General features: G+C 40.4%; 1 protein-coding gene across 3 annotated transcripts in view; it reads left to right on the forward strand.

Annotated features, from left to right (window-relative positions):
* The window catches only part of DOCK8 (dedicator of cytokinesis 8), a 171,982-nt gene that overhangs the window by 48,887 nt on the left and 103,525 nt on the right, over nucleotides 1-19,570 (forward strand). For all 3 annotated transcript variants that reach the window (XM_061628825.1, XM_061628816.1, XM_061628835.1), the window contains 10 exons: nucleotides 700-823; nucleotides 1,996-2,208; nucleotides 4,092-4,177; nucleotides 5,510-5,576; nucleotides 6,088-6,237; nucleotides 8,508-8,588; nucleotides 8,860-9,019; nucleotides 10,437-10,576; nucleotides 11,323-11,416; nucleotides 12,675-12,837. In XM_061628825.1, the coding sequence (XP_061484809.1) occupies nucleotides 700-823; nucleotides 1,996-2,208; nucleotides 4,092-4,177; nucleotides 5,510-5,576; nucleotides 6,088-6,237; nucleotides 8,508-8,588; nucleotides 8,860-9,019; nucleotides 10,437-10,576; nucleotides 11,323-11,416; nucleotides 12,675-12,837 (1,278 nt within the window). The remainder of the gene's footprint in view (nucleotides 1-699; nucleotides 824-1,995; nucleotides 2,209-4,091; nucleotides 4,178-5,509; nucleotides 5,577-6,087; nucleotides 6,238-8,507; nucleotides 8,589-8,859; nucleotides 9,020-10,436; nucleotides 10,577-11,322; nucleotides 11,417-12,674; nucleotides 12,838-19,570) is intronic.

A 19,570-nucleotide genomic window follows, 5' to 3' on the forward strand; every position in this document is an offset into this window, starting at 1 on the left:
AGAGGGAGTGCCATATGGCTAGGGATGTGCGGGTCTAACTGGTAGGCTCAGAAGATTTTGTTGACAGCCCTGACAGAGCCAGGCAAGGAAGCAAACATTTGGATGCCTAGAGATATGGAGAGGGTAACAAGGCCAAAAGTAAGGCTGGATACAACCTAAATAGTGGCAAAGTTTCCTGATGGTGCCTGCTGGAATAAATATGGTGGCTTGGAAGGTTATACAGTGTATGATATCCAATGGAACTGAGGATCAAATCTGAGACCATTGTAAGGATAGCTGCTGTGTTACAGTGAATGCACCTGACCATTCTGAGATGTCCTTGCCTCCTACTGGGAAGAAGGGTGGGATGTAAATTAAATAAATAAATAAAAATTTAGGAGCAAATTACCTGTGTATAAATTCCATAGTTTACTTGGGTTACTTTCTTTTTTGGTTGATGACATTCTTTTGATAGGGAATATACACATGGAATATTCTCCATAACTGGTTTAAACTGTAAGCTTGACAACAAGGTTATAGCGATTCAGTATATTACCACAAATTCATACTCCATTTAAGCCCATTTAATTCATTGGGTTGGCACCACTGTATATATGCCATAATATTTCAGCTGAACTTTATTTATTTGGTGGGAATGGTTCTTTAATTTTCTCCCCACCAATTTTCACTGAAATCTAACTGGCTATTTTTTTATTGAAGAAACCAAGGAAATAATGAAACATATACCTTAACAAAAAGAGGATCCAGAAGAGATTTCCACAAGACCCTTCAAAAGCAAACATTTGAATCTGAAGTTTTAGAAGAGAGTGATTCACATTTTCAGGTATTTTTGTTTAGAATAATCTTGGGCCTGGGCTGAACAAGGAAGAGGGGTGAAACTACTTGCATTTTTGTCTGATGGCATGCCTACTGTGTACCAAATATACATCTGGTATGTTATGCATACCAAATATTTAATTCATCAGTTGCTCTTTGCTAAAGCTAAATGAATCTAAAGCCCAATTCAGTTGCCATTTTTAATACAAACAAGTGTATACACTTGCTCCACAACTGTGTGGGGGTCATTCTACATAGCAGCACCTTCATGTGATTGGCTGTTCACATGGTCCTAGTGATATTTTTTTTAACACACCAGCACACCTTTCCCTTCTGGGAAAGGTGCTGCCCTTCATAAATGAAAAATGGAATTGGACTGCCTTCACTATCCCACCTTTTTTGTAAAAAAAAAAGAAAAGACAAAGTTTCTTCTCTTTCTGCCAGCTACCTTATCTTTAATGGTAAGTGCACCCCCACACAAAACGTCTTAGAATTCACTCATCTCCCCCTTTAAGAAACTGATATCTCTCCTCTACAGACACACACTCCCTCAAAAAGGGAGGAGAGTATTCAGTCTGTCCTTAGTCTGGCTATATAATCTATTGCAGGGGTGGGGAACCCCCAGCTTAGAGGCTAAAGGTGGCCTGCCAGGGGTTTAATTTTGGCCCACCAGGCTGTTTTCTCATATGTGACATCAGATCTGGGCCAGGTAGAGACATGGCTGCCAATGCACAGTCTTAAAGTGCACTCCCAGTTATGCATTGGCAAGTGGGCTTCAGCTCTGCCACCCATCAATATATGGGCAAAACCTCAGACACTTTAAAGTACCACACAGGACTTTTTACAGGCTCTTTGTGGTGCCTTGAAGTCCCAACTTCAAGACTTCAAGGCACCCAATCACCTGATGTCATTGTGATGTCAAGTGACTGACAGGTGAGTAGCCCTACCCAGCCATCACATTTTGCCCACGAGACTAGAATCTGATAAGCATCTGGCCTGCAAAATCCCAAAGGTTCCCTCCACCCCTGTTCTATTACTTGGTCTTGGGATTCCCCCCCCCCCAGGCACATTTCAAAGGTGTTTCAAATGCAATATGGCAGAGAAATACTGAGTATCTTTAACATCTGTAAACAGAAGTGATTAGTTCTGTTGCCTACTACTTCACGTTCTCTTGAACAGATAGGTCCCAGGCATTTAAAGGTCCTCTGTGATGAATCCAGTCGGGCCACACTGACATCTGGGGACTTTGACCTGCGGAGTCTGCAGCCCGATCCTCGTCTGGCAAATCTGCTGCAGCACATTAGTGCAGAAGACTTTCAGAGGCAAAATGAGGAGGCACGGCAAGCCAACAGGCCTGCAGAGCTGTTTGCACTGTATCCTAGTATTGATGAGGTGAGCCATAAATCTCACAGCACGTCTGCATTTCACACTGGCACGCTTAAAAAGGAAATGTGTCATAAAGAATTAAGATTCAAAGAACTGTTGTGAGCTTGCCTCACAGGTGTAAGCTTGTATCCCCAACACTTCTCACCACTGTGCTTTGCTTGGGCTTGTTCTCTCTGTGTCAACTCGACCTTATTGTTATAGGGCAGCTTCCACCAACTTGGTGCCCTCCAGATATTTTGAACTACTACTCTCGTCATCTGCAGTCAGCACAGCCATTGTAGTCCAAACCAACTGTCATAGCTGTAGTCCAAAACATCTGGAGAACATCAGATTGGCAGAGGCTGTTGTAAGGCAGAATATTCTTGGAATGCATCTCCGTGGGTGCTGTAATGTTCCTATTTTATTTGAACTGGAACAGTGGCATGATAGAATGTGTAGCTCCATATAATATTTAAGAGGAACTATCTCTGGCTGCTCATGTCATTGTTGCACTTAGGGTTTTTTAGACTCACAGTGTAATGGTTTTCGGGGTGTGTGTTCTTAGATGGTAACTTTCATTCCTTCACTTCAAAATGTGATAATCCAGCCCTCTTGTATTTGGGGAACCTCCTGCTCATTCTGCTGAATAGAGCCCTAGATTTCTGCCTCAAAGTCCTGTACTGAGTGCATCTCTAGCTCCTGTAGCACTGACATTGCATCTGACTGTGACTATATAGGGCAAATGTATGACATATGCAGATCCCATAGGCTGGAAGTGTGTCAAAGAGCATCCAGTAAATTGCATTTTTGTCTGATGGCATGCCTACTGTGTACCAAATATACATCTGGTATGTTATGCATACCAAATAAAGAACCTCCAACCTATGGAAACCCAGAACTGCAGACATAGCCTGAATCATTGTGGGTTTTTTGCCGTGGCACTGAATCACCATCTAAGCTCTGGTGGAGAGCTCAGATAATCATGTAGCCAAATTCATCCATGTTCAATAAGAGCTAAGTAAAACTTGTCATTCCACACTAAAAATGAAAGCCTATTATGGCTTTGTGGATCAGTCCTTCCTTTGCTTAGGTTTTATGTATAGATCTCTCATCCCTTCGTTAGAATTGGGTGGGAGTGTGAGGTGGAATAGCTTTTAAGAATCTGTGTTGTTGACTTCATTTGAAGTAATACATTATAATGATTAACATGTGGGCTATTCTTTTTAAAAAATGATTTAGTAATGTTGCACCAGCTAATTAATGGCAGACTTGTTGGTGGCATTGCCTGAAGGACATGGTTTGGAAGAGCTGTATGTTAATATCATACTGGATGATATCCAACTAAGTTAAAGGTAGGGAGCCTTTTTCAGACCGAGGGCCACATTCTGTTCTGGGCAACATTCCAGAGGCCACATGCCAGTGGCAGGCAGGGCCAAAGGCAAAAATAGATAAAGCAACAAATATAAATTTTATGTTTGTACACTAGACTGGTAGACACGCACACACCTGTCCTTCATTTTGGCAAGCAAAAGGCATTATCAGAATTCAAGGACACATTCCAGTCAGGCAAAATACTCAAAGCAGAGTCAGTGAAGGGTGTGGTTAGTAAGGTTGTGTGGTGTAGGGAGAGTCCTAAGGGCCAGGTAGAGAAGCTTGGAGAGCCACATTTGGCCTTGGGCCTGAGGTTCTCCATCCATGCTCAGAGTAGACCCATTGAAATCAATGGACTTAAGTTACTGGAGTTCATTTATTTCAGTGAATCTTTTCTGAGTATGACGTAGTTGGATATCACTCTCTGTGTTTTGTATGTAGCCTAGGCTGTGTCTGCATGTATTGCGACTGATGATAGAGAGGAATCCTGAATACTTGGACCAAAATAGATAACTGTGCTATAATGTGTTTGGTAATAGGAGGATGCTGTGGAGATACGACCAATGCCTGAGTGTCCAAGGGAACATCTGGGCAATAGGATATTGGTGAAAGTACAGACACTGAAGTAAGTCTCTCTGTGACTCATGGTTCCATCATGTGACCATCAGAGGTTGGCACTGCATCTGTACATGCAGCAGAATAAGGTGGGAGACTCCTGAGGTGGAAGAATGGACCGTACAACTTCAGACTATGGGTGTGGGTTCAAATTTATGGATGCTTCCCATTTTTTTAAAATCCATACAAGTAGAAAATTAGCAGATTAGGGAGAGGACAGATCTTGAACTTTTCTCTCTAATGTAGCAGTTTTCTAGTTGCAGGAAATGTTTTACTTGGCCGTGTGTATGTGTTAACAACCCAGTATCCTCGTGTGCATTCTGAATAGTGAAAACCACTCTGCCGCCTTGGGACTCTTCCAGCTCATTTGCACCTCCTTCTGGGGCACTTTTACATTCAGCTTGATTCTCTTATAGTCAGCAAACCATCTACAGCAATAACTAGCTACAATATGCTTCTGTCTAGTATTTTGCAAGCCTTGTCTCTACCTCATGTTATTTTTAAAAACATTCTTTCAAGCTTGAGAGGTAGAGTTTGTCCGCTGTCTGAGTTTTACTGAAGTATTTTTTAAGCTGTAGCTTTAAGGCCAGGCTTCCCCAGCGGACCCCTGGCTGAGCCAGTAGGATCCCAGCTTTGACACAATAGAGCCAGGATGTGGGGCTTCTGCCGGCAGAGCCTGGCTGAGCTGGGACCCTGCTGGCTCAACTGGGAGTCTGCCACATCCAACTCCCCTCAGCCCAGTGTAAATGCGAGTTGGATTGCACCCTTATTTGTTCTTAACACTATGGGGGTTGTTTTTTTTAAAATGGGGAAACATTGCCAAAGTATAACCCATATTAAACTCATATTGTCCTCCTGAAATAATTACTGACAATCATTTTGTTCAGTTCTGACTATATGTTCTTTCTAAAAATGGTCAAATTTAAACTAACAAACACCAAAGGCAATCTCAAATGCTATTTTACCATGGCACCAGTCAAAATATATTGAAGTGATCTTCAAATAGTTTCCTCAAATATTTTATTATTATTATTATTATTTATTACAGTTTGTCATAGGAAAAAAAAACCCCACAAAACAACTCTGCCCCCAAAGAACTTACCATGTAAAATAGACACAGTGAGTTAAAACTCTCAAAACTGCAGGAGGGAGGGAGGGAAGAATATGCAATGCACATACATTTAAAAGTTGGGAATGAGGATTAAGGGGATAAGCCAGAACTTGTATTAAATTAATGTTGTCAGTGCAAATATTTTGTGCATTAACCATTCTGTTTAATTTTGTTTACATATGTCAAATGAGCTTAACTATTAATCAGTACCTCCATTTTTTCCTTTTTCAGATTTGAGATTGAAATCGAGCCATTATTTGCAAGCTTAGCCCTCTATGATATAAAAGAAAGGAAAAAGGTAAGAGTGCAGAGGAACAAAACCAAGGGCAATGATAAACATCTTTTTTCATTTCAAAATTGTTCACATTTTAAGTGTTAGGGCTGACTTTTGAGATTCTGTCTATAGGTTTATCCAATGGTCATTATACTTAGAGTAGATCTGTCAAGGGACATGGCTAACTTTGGTCCATTTTTTTCAGTGGATCTACTCTGAGTAGAACCTAATTGGCTACAAGCCAATATGTTCATTTGTGTGGTTAGTTGTCTCATTTTGTCTTCACAATAATCTTGCAAAGGGGAGATAACAATTGGAGGTAGTGTCTGAGTTTGAAAATGCACAGTTCTGCTTTTATCCAGAGACAAAATGTCCACTGAGGCTGAAATCAGCACTAGTTTTATGTCAATGCTTAAATAGTACACAGTACACAATGCACGCACATATAAGTATCACAAATGTAATTATCTACATATTATAGGTTGCTATAATTCCCACATGGATTATGAAATATCTTTTTTAAATTTCTTTTAAGATCTCAGAAAATTTTCATTGCGATTTGAATTCTGAACAGTTCAAAGGATTTTTACGATTGCATACACCATGTATTGACTCCTCTAGTCAGGCAAGGTCTGCAGTATTTTCTGTAACGTGTCCATCTCCAGATATCTACCTAGTACTGAAGGTAAGTCATATTTTTATCCTAATGATGGATTCTTTTGTCATCATATTTCTGACATTAACCAGAATTGACTGTAATGAGGGGCAAGCAAGCCGGGGTATATCAACTTTATGGAATGATCCGATGCCATAAAATTCTCTTGATTCTACTGAGTATGACCTGGTTCACATGACAAAGTAAGCCAAAATATGGCTTAGGAAGACCACACTTAAGGCTGGTTCACATGGTGACTTACTGTGAGATTGGTGCTACTTGCATCCCCACTTAATTTGCATGGTTCACATGATGTTGCAGGCAATCAGCAGCTATCGCACAGTGTTCCAGTATTAGACCAATCCAATTTTAATGTGAAAAGGGAAAAAAAAGCATCTTAGTTTTGCTGTGCTCCTCTGTGTAGGTGCTTTGCCTCAATGTTTTTTTAGTTGGGCAGACTCTCTTATGCCCCATCGCCAGCTCCCTACCTCTCTGCTGCCCGCAAAAGCTGCCTTTCACTCACTCCACCCTCTATTCAGTTTCATACAGTTTTGTGTCAATTGCACCCCACTCTCAGGCTGAGGGGTATGCAATTGACAAGAAACAATGAAACTGACAAAAACCCTCCCGTCTCCATTAGCAGTATCAGTACTCTGGAGGGAGTAAGTATGTAAAATTAGGGGCAGGACCACAAGGAAACAGCAATACTAAACCTTTCCAGAGGAATGCCTGTTTGTGTGAAAGGAAAACACCGGATTTGAGGGTAGGAAGTGTGAACCTTGCAAATCTGTCACCATGCCAAAAGCTGCGCCTTTATTGTGTTCAGCTCCCGTGTGAATGAGCCCAAAAATGGCATACCTAGAGGAGCTCACAGCCACTCTGCTCCTTCTCAGTCCTTTTTAATGCCATGCTATGATGAGCTAAGCCAAGGTTTGGCTTAGCAGGTCATTCGAACTGGGACTCCTGGTGAAGCTCTGTTGTCACTAACTACAAGCTACAACCAAGAACAAACCTTGTGGATAGTGAGGAGAGATCTTAACCATGAACCTCAGTTCAGACAACACACTAACTAAGCTGCACCTTGACTGAGCTCAGCATAGTGTGTCAGTAAAAAAGACTGAGGAGGAGCAAAGTGGCTGTGATCTCTGGGAGCCTGCACATTTGCGCAATCTTGCTCAGCCATCATTTGACTTACTGTGTCATGTGAAGCAGCACTAAATCTAAAGCAGGGGCATGCAGTTAGGGTCCATCTGGCCCGTTAAGTCATTTCCCCCCAAATATACTTTTTCTCCTAGAATGACAGGTTCACAGAAAAGTACTACATGGTGAAATATATATATATAGACAGGATGATGTAGTCCATGGGCCCCATCATGCTACCCCTAATATAGAACACTGCTGAATTTGGATTAGGGTGGGAAAACGTTTGAAAAAGAGAATGAACCTTATCCAAGGGCAAATTAAGGTTATGGGGGTAACTGCAGAACTGTACTCAGTATTTTATTGAGATTTATTTAATCTCTTTTCTTTTTAAACTCTGTTTTTTAGCATAAGCTTCTTTTTCCTAGTAAAAACATTTTACCATTTTGCTCATATTGGATGAAATCCAGTGTTGCATGGACTGACCTGCTTCATTTCTCTACCCTGCAACTCCCCTTGAACCTGCAAAATCTGCTGTAAAGGGTGCTCCAACCCTCCTGAGCAGATTTGAAAGGGACATAGAGACTGCAGGGGAAAAGAGAGGAAGATGAAATGCTGTTGCATGAACGGAAGTCTGTTCTACTTGTGCAGGGACAGCATTGGGTACAACCTATACAGTGTTCGATATGAAATAAATAAGATAGTTTAAAATATGTGGACAACTTTCAAAACTCATTTTTAAGGTTTTAACATATACCACTGTTTCTTCCACCTTCTGCCCTGTAAAACTGCAGAGGTAACTGAGACAGGTCGTTCAGATGCCATTATTATTATTGTTGTTGTTGTTGTTGTTATTATTATTATTATCTTTATTTATACCCCGCCCTTTTTTCCAAACTGGAACTCAAGGCGGCTTTAAATGGTTTTTATTCTGTAGGTGAAATATTTTTATTTAGTACATTACATGTAATATATATATATATATATATATATATATATATGAATGTGAAAAACATGTTATAATTAGCAACTATAATGTACTAAATTTTAATATGTTGACATAGAAGTCCTAGAAAAAAACTTTATTAAATTTCATATTATTTTATATTATTTGGATTCTCTTCTTTCTTTTCATTTCTCTTCTTTTCTTTTTTTGGTAGATTGAAAAAGTCCTTCAGCAAGGAGAAATTGGAGATTGTGCAGAACCCTACCTGGTTCTAAAAGAAAATGAAGCTGGGAAGGTAGTTATGATATAGTAAATACTTCCTAATTCCATGCTGGTGGCAAGGTGGGGGTGGGAAGGAAGTGATAAGAAGAGAAAGAGAGAGAAAAGGGGCTGCCCTGCCCTGCCCCTGCCCGTCTGTGGCTGTAGTACTGTCCACCTCTGATATGCACCCCACCAGAGTATTCTTGAGAGAATGTATTGCAAACTAATTTCCAGTGCATCTCTGTTTTGACTTTAGCCATGTCTTCTCGTATTTTAGCTACTCCCTTTTTCTGCTTACGTTTTAGGCCAAAGAAAAAGTTGAGAAATTAAAAGTACATGCTGAGTCCTTTTGTCAACGTTTGGGAAAGTACCGCATGCCTTTTGCTTGGATTCCAATAAGTTTAGCAAATTTCTTCAGTGTTTCCACACTTGAAAGAGATATAGCAGAATTAGAAGTTTTAAATGGTAAGTTTAAATGTACATCAATGTGAATGTACACATATGCATACTCATTAATAATAAAATACGAAGTATTATCATTATTAACATTTATTGCCCGCCCCTTCACGCAGATGTCCCAAGGTGGGTTATAACAACCTTAAAATACAGTGTTAAAAACAACCAGCATCACAAAATAATTTTAACAATATAATCAAGAAAATGGCTTTGCTCCAGTCCCCAGATTATAATGTAATGGGTATCCTATTGAGGCCCACTTTGTAATATTCATGATGTTAGCAATTTACAAGGGCACAAAGGACAAAAATGAAAGACAATTTTTTTTTGCCAAACGTTAGTGGCAATGAGATATTAAAAGTCCAATCATAAATAATTCAGTTAAAGCAGGTATGCGGCTCCCAGCCTAATTTCATGCATTTGTCAAGGAGGTAGAAAAACAAAGGGGCAGAAAGAGAGAGAGGGAAAGGAGTGGCCATCCACTTTTGTCTCCAGCATCACCCACTTTTATCTCAAGCCTCCCTACCATTGGAATATGGCCCCCGACAGATTACCCCTGAGATAATGGGGCCCTCAACAGAAAAAAAGTTTCCTAACCCTGAATTAGAGCTGAAAAGTATGCTAAATAGGCACAATAATCCTTTACAGCAGCAGATTTATGATTCAGCATTGCTAAGATTATTTTATTAACCCCTGGAGTTGGGAATGGGACAGGAAACCATTCTCTGTATTCAGATCCAAAGGAATAGTATTGAACTTCTTTATGAGATGTAATTCAGCAGTTTCAAGCTGCTGTCTTCACTGGTGCTATAATTTTTGGTGGTGACAGGGACAAGTCCTTCCAGGAGGCTTTCCCTTTTGTAACGTGTGTGGCCTTTGAACCTGTGTGGGGCAAATCACCATCTCTCATTGCCTGTGGTGATATATTCTGCAAGGTTGTTATTAAAATGAATGAAATATGGAGGAATTGACACCTTTGTTGAATAAGAGATATGTTATGGGCTATATAGAGAGCCAGTGTGGCGTAGTGGTTAAGGTGTTGGACTACAGGGTTCGAATCCCCACATAGCCATGAAGCTCACTGGGTGACCTTGGGCCAGTCACTGCCTCTCAGCCTCATGAAAACCCTATTCATAGGGTCGCCATAAGTCAGAATCTACTTGAAGGCAGTACATTTACATTTTTTATGGACTATATATCCAAAAAGTAAATAAAACTTGCAATCCTATCACATGCTAAAATAAAGGATACATTTCCCCCAGTCTGCATTAAGAGTTCTCTTGCAGCTAAAAGCTGAGATGATGGAAAATGTGAACAAACGGGGAAGTCCTACAGTCTTTTACATCCTGCAAATGTAAATATATTATTGACATAGCAATAATTTGTCATTGAAACAAAAAATGCATTTGAAATTTCACATCTGAAGGCAAAGGGTCCACCGGTGACAGGAAAATGATGGCAATGCAAGCTAGGAGACTTTCTGAAAGAAGCCTTGGATTGGAGGATGTTCCTGGCATGCCAAGCTTCAAAACCACCACTCTGACTATCAACATGTTTTATAAACAGGTACAGTATATTATCCTGTAGATTGGCATCTTCAGGATTTTGAGGTTTCAACTCAGAAATATATGAACTTCTTTTTTCCATTCAGTTGGCTAGAAATAAACTACATCCGAGGCACAGAATGGCACTAAAAATATATGAGTACTTTTGCTACTATTATTATCACTTGTGATGCATAGGAAATTGAAAATCTCAGGGGGAAAATCTGGGTTGTACTTGTCTAATAAATACTGAAAACAAAAAATGTTCTGCAATCTTTATACGGTTGCAGTGTTCTCTGTTTGAATTATTTAGGCTGCAATCTTAACCCAATTTATCTGGGAGTAAGCTCCAATGAATTCAGTAGGACTTACTTCTGAGAAGGCATGGTTAAGATTGAGCTGTAAATTCTCATATCTCAAAACAGTTAAAATAACATGGCTCCCATTCATATTAATAATAGAAATGGCTGAACTTACTTTTTCAAATTCTGTAACTTTGAGAAATATCTTGCCTTAGTTACATTTTGCATACTTTTTTGTGATTGTGTTTCTTTTTGAAAATTTCCTTTAATTCTATATTTTTGTCAGTGAATACGAGGGATAAACTGAGTTGCATTTAACAATGCTAAATAATTACTATCAAGGCACATGATAAACATGAATGTGGGATATTTATACCTACCAAACCCATCTTTTATATAGAGTTAACTGCAAAAAATAGGTCTTAATTATCTTTATAACATTAACCAAATTTCTTGCTGTTCACAGGAAGGAGACAGACTGAGTGATGAAGACTTATTCAAGTTTCTAGCTGATTACAAGAGATCATCCTCACTGCAGAGAAGAGTGAAATCCATACCAGGTATTTTTAGTATTAAAACTGGATCCAACCATGTCCAAGCTTCTCTATAGTGGTGGAATTCAGACCATCTTGCCCAGCTCTGTAAGCCATGGCTTATTATGCTGGTTTGTTAACTGACATTAAGCCCCAGTTCCCCATTTTGGATGCAGCGAGGAAGTCAGGCTTAATATAAGCCAGGAGTGACAGATAATGCTTGCATTGGCTGCCTGTATGTTTCCGAGCTCGATTCAAGGTGCTGGTTTTGACCTATAAAGCCTTACACGGCTTGGGACCACAATACCTGATGGAACGCCTCTCCCGATACGAACCCACCTGTACACTACGTTCAAGATCAAATTCCCTCCTCCGGGTGCCTACTCCAAGGGAAGCTCAGAGGGTGGGAACAAGGGAGAGGGCCTTCTCAGTGGTGGCCCCCAAATTATGGAATGATTTTTGTGATGACGTGCGCCTGGCGCCAACACTGTTATCCTTTCGGCGCCAGGTCAAGACTTTCCTCTTCTCTCAGGCATTTTAGCATGTGTTTTTTTTATATTGTTTTGAATTTTAAAATTGTGTTTTAAATTGTTTTTAAAATATGTTTTTAAATTGTGTATTTGTTTTAATGTTTTTGATTGCTGTAAACCGCCCAGAGAGCTTCGGCTATGGGGCGGTATACAAGTGCAATAAATAAATTAAATAAATAAATAAACGGGTGACAGAGAAGATTCTTTTCCAGCCTCATAAACCCTGGTTTGTCAGGCTGAGAAAGATTATCCAAACCTGATTGGGTCTGTTTTTGGGAGTTCATCAAGTGTCAAAGCAGGCAACCAGTTTTCTTGCTGTTGGGTGTTTGTGGTGGAGTATTACCTTGAGGAACTTGTGTCCCTCCGTCCTCCAGGCTTCTCGTAGCATTCCTATTCCTGGGCTGAGGCTGCCTACTTACCCAAGTTCATCTCATTCTCTTCTCGCTCTTATTTCCCCTAGATAGCATTTTACCTCTCCTCCCAATCCCCATCTGTTCTCCACTCTGCATTGGATGAGCAAGGTTTGCTCTTTTGGTACAAAAGTGCTACTGTGAGAATCGGCTAGTGCTAAATATCCTGTGGAGGGTGGTTAACTGACATTTACACTCTCAGCCATCTCAGGCCATGTGGATGCTGGGGCTCTATGTGAACCAGACCCTATCCGCCTACCTATATAGTTAAATTTGGCTTTTTCTTCTGTCATGCTTATTTTTAATGTAGCATGCAGCTTTCACATTATTATATTTTATTTAAAGGATTGCTGAAGTTGGAGATCTCCCCTGCTTCAGAAAATCTCAGTTCTTCTCTCAGCCCGGAGTTATTACAGGTGAAGCCATTCCCTGAAAACCGCAGCCGTCCTCATAAAGAAATTCTGGAGTTTCCAGTACGAGAAGTCTATGTCCCTCATACTGTATATAGGTAAGAGGATAAACACATTCAAGTTCAACCCTCTCTCTTGCTGGATTAGGAGCCCCATGTATAAATCCAAAGAGCCAGAGAGAGCTTAGCTATGCTTATCCATGCCTTGATAATGTTTATATTGAGTTATTTGGGTTGACTTTGAAGAAAGCCCAGAAACTGCAGCTAGTCCAGAATACTGCTGACAGGAGCTGGGCATCAAGATCTTGTCTATGTTGCACCATCTTCATTGGCTTCCAGTTAGTTTCCAAGCTCAATTCAAGATGCTGGTGAAACCGCCATGCCCTTTTCCAGGATATTTCATTCTACCTGGCATAATGCAAACCATAAGAAATAAAAACTCCACCTCTAGACTGTTTATTGCAGCACTTACAGTTGATTCACCACATACGAGATACCATAAAGATAGTCATGAGAACAACAGTATGATGGTGATTGCATAAGCAGTCAGATAGGAAACTGACTGTATTATGGAATGTTCCCATTATATCAAGTAATGTTCAATATTAGTGCTGTCTCCCAATTATATAAAGTATAATTTTAGCATATATTCAATATTAGTGCTGTCACCCAATTACAAGAAATCTTAGTTGATTAATCATATGGTTGTTAGCTTATTAACTGGCCTGCACAAATTTGCATAGGAATATGCCTTCTCTGCTTTTTTTATGTGAAGCATGCAGATGCATGCTACTGAAAAGTTCTCCTCTGCTCTCCCACCTCTGCTGCTGCTGCTGCTGTGCTGCCAGGAAACAGGCCAGGCTCTGGGTTTGTTTCTCTCCAAGGTTTATTCTTGGCTTACTGCTTGTGGTTTGTTTGAATGAAACAAACCAAGATCCTGGGTTCAGACGTCACAAGAAGCTAGGCTCTGTCTTGTTTCCCAGCAGCACAGCAGCACCAGAACCAGGAGAAAAGTGGAATGAAAACTTTGGAGCAGTGTGCCCCCCCAGCACATTGCTCATCCACATTAAAGCATAGTTTGCTTTTAGCTATAGTTTAATGTGACATGCAAACTGGTCCACTGTGTGCACTGACTGGCGGTGGCTCTTGAGGGTTTCTGACACTAGTCTTTCCTAGCCCTTCCTAGGAGCACAGGAGATAGCAAGCTGCCATATACTGAGCCAGGCCAATGGTCCATCTAGGTTAGTATTGTCTACACTGATTGTCAGTTGCTTTCTAGGGTATTAGACAGGGGTCTCTCCCAGTCCTATCTGAAGATGCTGAACCTTGAACCTTTTGTATGTAAAATGTGTACTCTGCCACTGAGCCACAGCCGTTGCCTGCTAATGCCAGGGTCTGAAACTTGCATGCAAAGCATGTGTTCCAATGCTAAGTTATGGCCCATATCTGTGGTTAATTCTATCACTGAAAATTTGGGATAGAAAATGTCTTCACTTTGTCTGGATAGCATCCATTGATTTGATTGGTGCTGTTCCCTTGTGAACAGATGTGTGATGCCCATGGTATTGCTGTAGGCAATCTTTTGATTCGTGCACTTGCAAAGATTCTCCCCCCCCCCCAGTAATAGTAATAAATATCTGGTAAAATGGAGCTTTGCTACAATTCCTCCAAAATATCAACTATTCTGATCATGTAACTTGATCAAATAAGTAGTTAAAAGCAGGACACTTGGCTGAGAAAATAAAAAGCTAACAACCATGCACAAATCATCTACACATTACTGTAGTCTGGAAATTCCATTTTATACGCTGTCATGCACTGTGAGTGTTAAATTCTGTTTTGTCGATCTATCTGGCATTTTCTTTCTGGCTATGTTGAACTTCAGGTGTTTGGTTTGTTTCCTTCTTAACTGAACCTGTGTATGAAGAAAGGAAATAATGGCAATGTCTTGTTATAAAAATGAACATGATAACTTAGTCTAATGTATTGTAAACTTTCTGGGCAGGGGCAGTTTCACTTTTGCACAGTACCTTGCATACTATTGCAGATTAAGTAAATGTCAGATGGTAGCACTGAATGCAAGCTAGTTCTAAAATGTACAGGTAAATGTCAATCTTTTTGTGGGGTAACTGGCAACTGAGCTAGGAAGCCAGATCCAGCATTGTTGTTAGTGTAATGCTGTATATACACTTACAGGGAAATATGCCCCATTAAACTCTGTGGGACTTCTGAAAATGCATACATATGGTGGCATTGTGCATCCACTTCCTGACCTAGTCTTAATTCTGGGATGGTGGTGTTGGGGAGCAGGGCTGTGGTGGTAGAAGGCTGATGGTATAGGTGACCAAAGCTCTTGGACTAGTACCTCTGACAAGAAGGATGAAGCAAGTTCTGCTGCTCACTGAAGCCTTTCAACTTCTTGGATAGTTCAAAGTGGACAGAACCGTTGGAAGCTGTCACCCTTTTGCAGTTTAAAAACAAATAATCCATTTTCTTAACAAAACCTCATATCATTTTTTTAGGGAGGGCCTTGAGACATTCCTAAATCCTTCTGATTTCAGCAGTCAACGATATCTGCCTAAGCCAATTCAGATGTGCAGAAAGAGCCAGCAGTGGCGCATAAGGGGAGTGGGTAGAGCAGTAGTGTTGCCCTCCTGGGATTAGGGATGCAGCCCTATATGTCTTACTTAGAAGTAGGGATGGGAGAGAAGTTTGATTTAGTTTGCATTTAAATATGATTTCGTTTGCATTTAAAGATGAAGCTACCTAATTCTCACTTTCCAAAACCATATGTGAACCAAAACACAGCCATTGTTTGAAATCCTCACTTCTCCAAATTTTGTAATCTAGTTCTCCAGCCATGCATATGCCAGGGTAAAATGTGCATCTATGCATAAGTACAAAATGCATTACATTGATGTATATTGTGTTAACACATAAAAATGTCTTGTATTAATGAAAATTGCTTTGCAAAAATATGTGTATTTGGCAAAATTGCGTACCAAAATGTGTATATTAAGAGAAAGTTTTACTAAACTGTTGATGAAATGCACAATGATGTGGAAATATGGAGAACTGAAGATTAGAAAAATGAGAGAGAAACCCAAATGGACAGAGTTGCACATCCCTACCTGGCGCTGGTGGAGCAGCACTCAGTAGGATGGGATAGAGCAGAACAAGGTGGCATCAAAGTTGGGGAGCTCTGGGGCTGCTATTGCTGCCAACCCAGAGCTCCTGTGAGCTCAATGCTGCCTCACCCCTCTGCATGCTCCGCCAGCACAGCACCACCAATGCTGGGATGGCACCAGTGCTGCTCCGCCCAGCCTCACATATCTCTAGGATTGTTGTTTATGTTACGAAAGATCTGCTTTTGTGTTTCTTTGAACACAGTTGAAGTGGAAGACCAAAATCAAAATCTCACAGTTTGAAGCTGAACATAAAGAAAATAACATTATAAGTCTATGAAACAGATGTATTGTAGCTTCCATTTATTGGGGCACTGGTGGTGAGGGAAGCTAAGCAGCAAAGAAGAGTTAGGAGAAGGGAATCCTTGAAGAAGAAGCAGGTTTGGAATAAGGACCTGAAAGATGAGAGAACCTACCTGTTTCAATAACTTTTGAATTAGTGTATCTTGAAAATCAATTTACTGCTGTTGCTTCTCAACTTCAGAAAGCAGTGCATCGATCCTGTCACTTTGATTTTTTAAATAAGGCTAACAAGAGAAAGAGGGAGAAGTGATGGAAATATTTCCATAATTATTGGATTGCGTTGCACAACCTTGTGTTTTTGGTTAGAGACCTTGTGTTTTTAACTGCTGGATAACAAGTAGGAATTCTATTGATACAGCACCTCCCACATGGAACTCCATGTTGCAAAACATTTCACTGCTTGAATTTCAGCCTCTCACACAACTATTCAAGAAACAAGAACTTGCCAAGTAAAAAGTGGCAACTCGATTCCTTATGATCCCTAGTTTTGCTTCACTGCTGTGATACTGGGATTGCTGGGGATATACTTTAGCTAGCAATCTGTGTTAATGAACATAATTCATATCAATCTATGAATAGGGCATTCAGTTTGGTGACCTAGAGAGAGACTCTTTTTGCCCCCTTTAAAACCTCTGATGTAGCTAGTGAGGCATGGGGCTGGATACACTCAATCACCACAGTTGAGTTTATTTATTTATTACATTTATATACTGCCCCATAGCCAAAGCTCTCTGGGCGGTTTACAGCAATTAAAAAAAATAAAAACAAATATACCAATTTTAAAACGCGAAAAACAATTTAAAAACACAATTTAAAAAAATTAAAAATAATTTAAAAACATATGCTAACCAAAGGGAAGAGGAGCATATAAGGTGGTAGTTAAAGCAAAAGGAAGATCTGTCAGCACCATGTGAGTGTGCAGCTGTTAATTGCCAAGAATGCTTTGTATGCCCTGCTGACATCAGTGCCCTCTACCCACACCTCTGTGTCCACCCCTTGAACCTCCATTGGAGAAGAAAGGCAGGATATAAACTGAATGAAAGCATGAATCAATACAAATTAGAGTAATATTGTCCTCTGCCTCAAGCAACAAAATGGCTTGGCCTGGCCCTGTGCGTGCCAGCATTTAACAAGAAACAAATTGAATTTGTAGGAGACAATATGTGCTTTCGGGTTGAATGTATAATCTGATATATATATATATTGGAAAGCTGTTAGTTTGTCTGTTTACTAGGCATCTGGACACCTCTTAAGATATCAAAACCAAATTTTGCCTGACAGTTCCCAATATTAAGAAGCAGGTTTTTGTCTATGTTTGGGTACAGTTGGACATCATTTTGAGTTAAGATGGTGGACTGAACTTTTCAAAACTCCACTGATTTTCTTTGTTTGTTTGTTTGGTTCTTATAATTCCCAAACAATGCCAGGTAGGGGACTGCAGGTATTCTCACACATGTGTAATACTATCGTAAGATTCTTGTGATAAAAATTCAGGAAGCAGAAAGAGGAGAGGAAAGGAGCTGCATGGCCCACAGAATGATGCTTCTGGACTTGTAATTTAAGTAACTGTGGGTGAGGTCATGGGTTTCATTCCTTGGAGCAGTTTTAGGGTGAGTCAACTATGGATTGATGTCATCTAGTGCTAAAGACATATGATGGAGGCATTCATTATGATCAAGGAAGAATAGATATTGAAGACTGGAAATACGTCTGTGTAGTTGCTGACTGCCCCCTCAAGCTTTCTTTGTAGGAACTGTACTGATGGAGAAAAATTATCGCTTGTGGAAGGTGAGCTGGCCCTATCAAGATGCACACTGGAGGATGATTAGAAAAAGGGTTTGCTTCTCTCCTGGGAGCCACTGTATTTTCATAGACAAACCTGCCTCCTTTTTTGAGAAATGTTGTAATGTGAACAATAGAACATGTTAAGTGATTTTTCAAGGGATTAAAATGTCTTGTCGAGTAGCCCTATGTGTGCATTCTAAAGGTCTCCGTTTACCCAGGATAGCCACTGGTTTCTGGTACTTGTCCATATCTGGGGATATTTTGGGATGCTCTTTTAAAATGTTAATGTAAATTGCTAGGATTGTTTTTTCTTTCCTTTATGAAAATGGGATTCATTTCTTTCCAAATAAAAGTGCCTCAGAGTTGCATTAACTATGTTCCTGAATGCAAGGTGACTGAAGGATTAGCAGAGAAGTAATATGCCTTGAACTTTCCCTTCCTTGGCATCTGAGTTAGAGGACTGATTCATATGTGCTTTCTTGTATCAGCAGATTCAAAGCAGGCAGTGCTTTTTTCAGAGAAGTATTATCTTCTTGGATTAAAGAGCAAACATGAAACAAAACGTTAGGTTTGGTACATGCAAGATGCCTTGCGCTACTATAACAATAACACTACAGTTTGAGCAAAAGAAGAAAAAATGTGATCCACAGCTACCAATAGTGAAATCATATGCCAAATGAAGTTTTCTTTCTCTAGCAGAAAAGACTGAACCTGCAGTTTCCATAGCACTATCCTGTGTGCTCAATAATTTCTCCAGCATGCAAGTCCTAGAGTTGGGGTGGTGAACCTTTTTGGCCTGAGGGCCACACTCCCTCTTTGCCAACTCTCTGGGGACCACATGCCAGCAGTGGACAAAACAAAAGTGAGCATGGCCATAAGCACACGTACACATGTACATGCAGCCCACACATTCTCAAATGTGTATATACACCACACATACAGCCCAACTACGACCCTATCTGGACATAGAGAACCTCGCCACAGTTATCCATGCTCTGGTAACCTCTAGATTGGACTACTGTAATGCACTCTATGTAGGGTTACCTTTGAAGACGGTTCGGAAACTTCAGCTGGTGCAGAATGCTGCGGCCAGAGTTCTTACTGGGGCTAAAAAATATGATCATATAACTCCTGTCCTGGCCCAGCTGCACTGGCTACCAATATGTTTCCGGGCCAGATTCAAAGTGTTGGTTCTTACCTATAAAGCCCTTAACGGCATTGGACCGCAATACCTGGCGGAATGCCTCTTCCGCTATGTACCTACCCGTTCGCTGCGCCTGACGTCGAAGGCCCTTCTCCGAGTTCCAACGCACAGGGAGGCCCGGAGAGTAAGAACTAGAGCTAGGGCCTTCTCAGTGGTGGCCCCCGAGTTATGGAATGCCCTCCCTGACGAGATACGCCTGGCGCCTTCTTTGTTATCCTTTCGGCGCCAGGTAAAGACCTACCTCTTTGCCCAGGCATTTTAAAATTTAAAATTTAAATTTAAATTTTAATCTATTTTTGTCTTAATTTTGTTTTAGATATCTTTTATAGTCTATTGTACCCACGCTCATTTGTAT

The sequence above is a fragment of the Rhineura floridana genome, chromosome 1, assembly GCF_030035675.1.
Source record: "Rhineura floridana isolate rRhiFlo1 chromosome 1, rRhiFlo1.hap2, whole genome shotgun sequence".
Taxonomy (NCBI): Eukaryota; Metazoa; Chordata; class Lepidosauria; order Squamata; family Rhineuridae; genus Rhineura; species Rhineura floridana.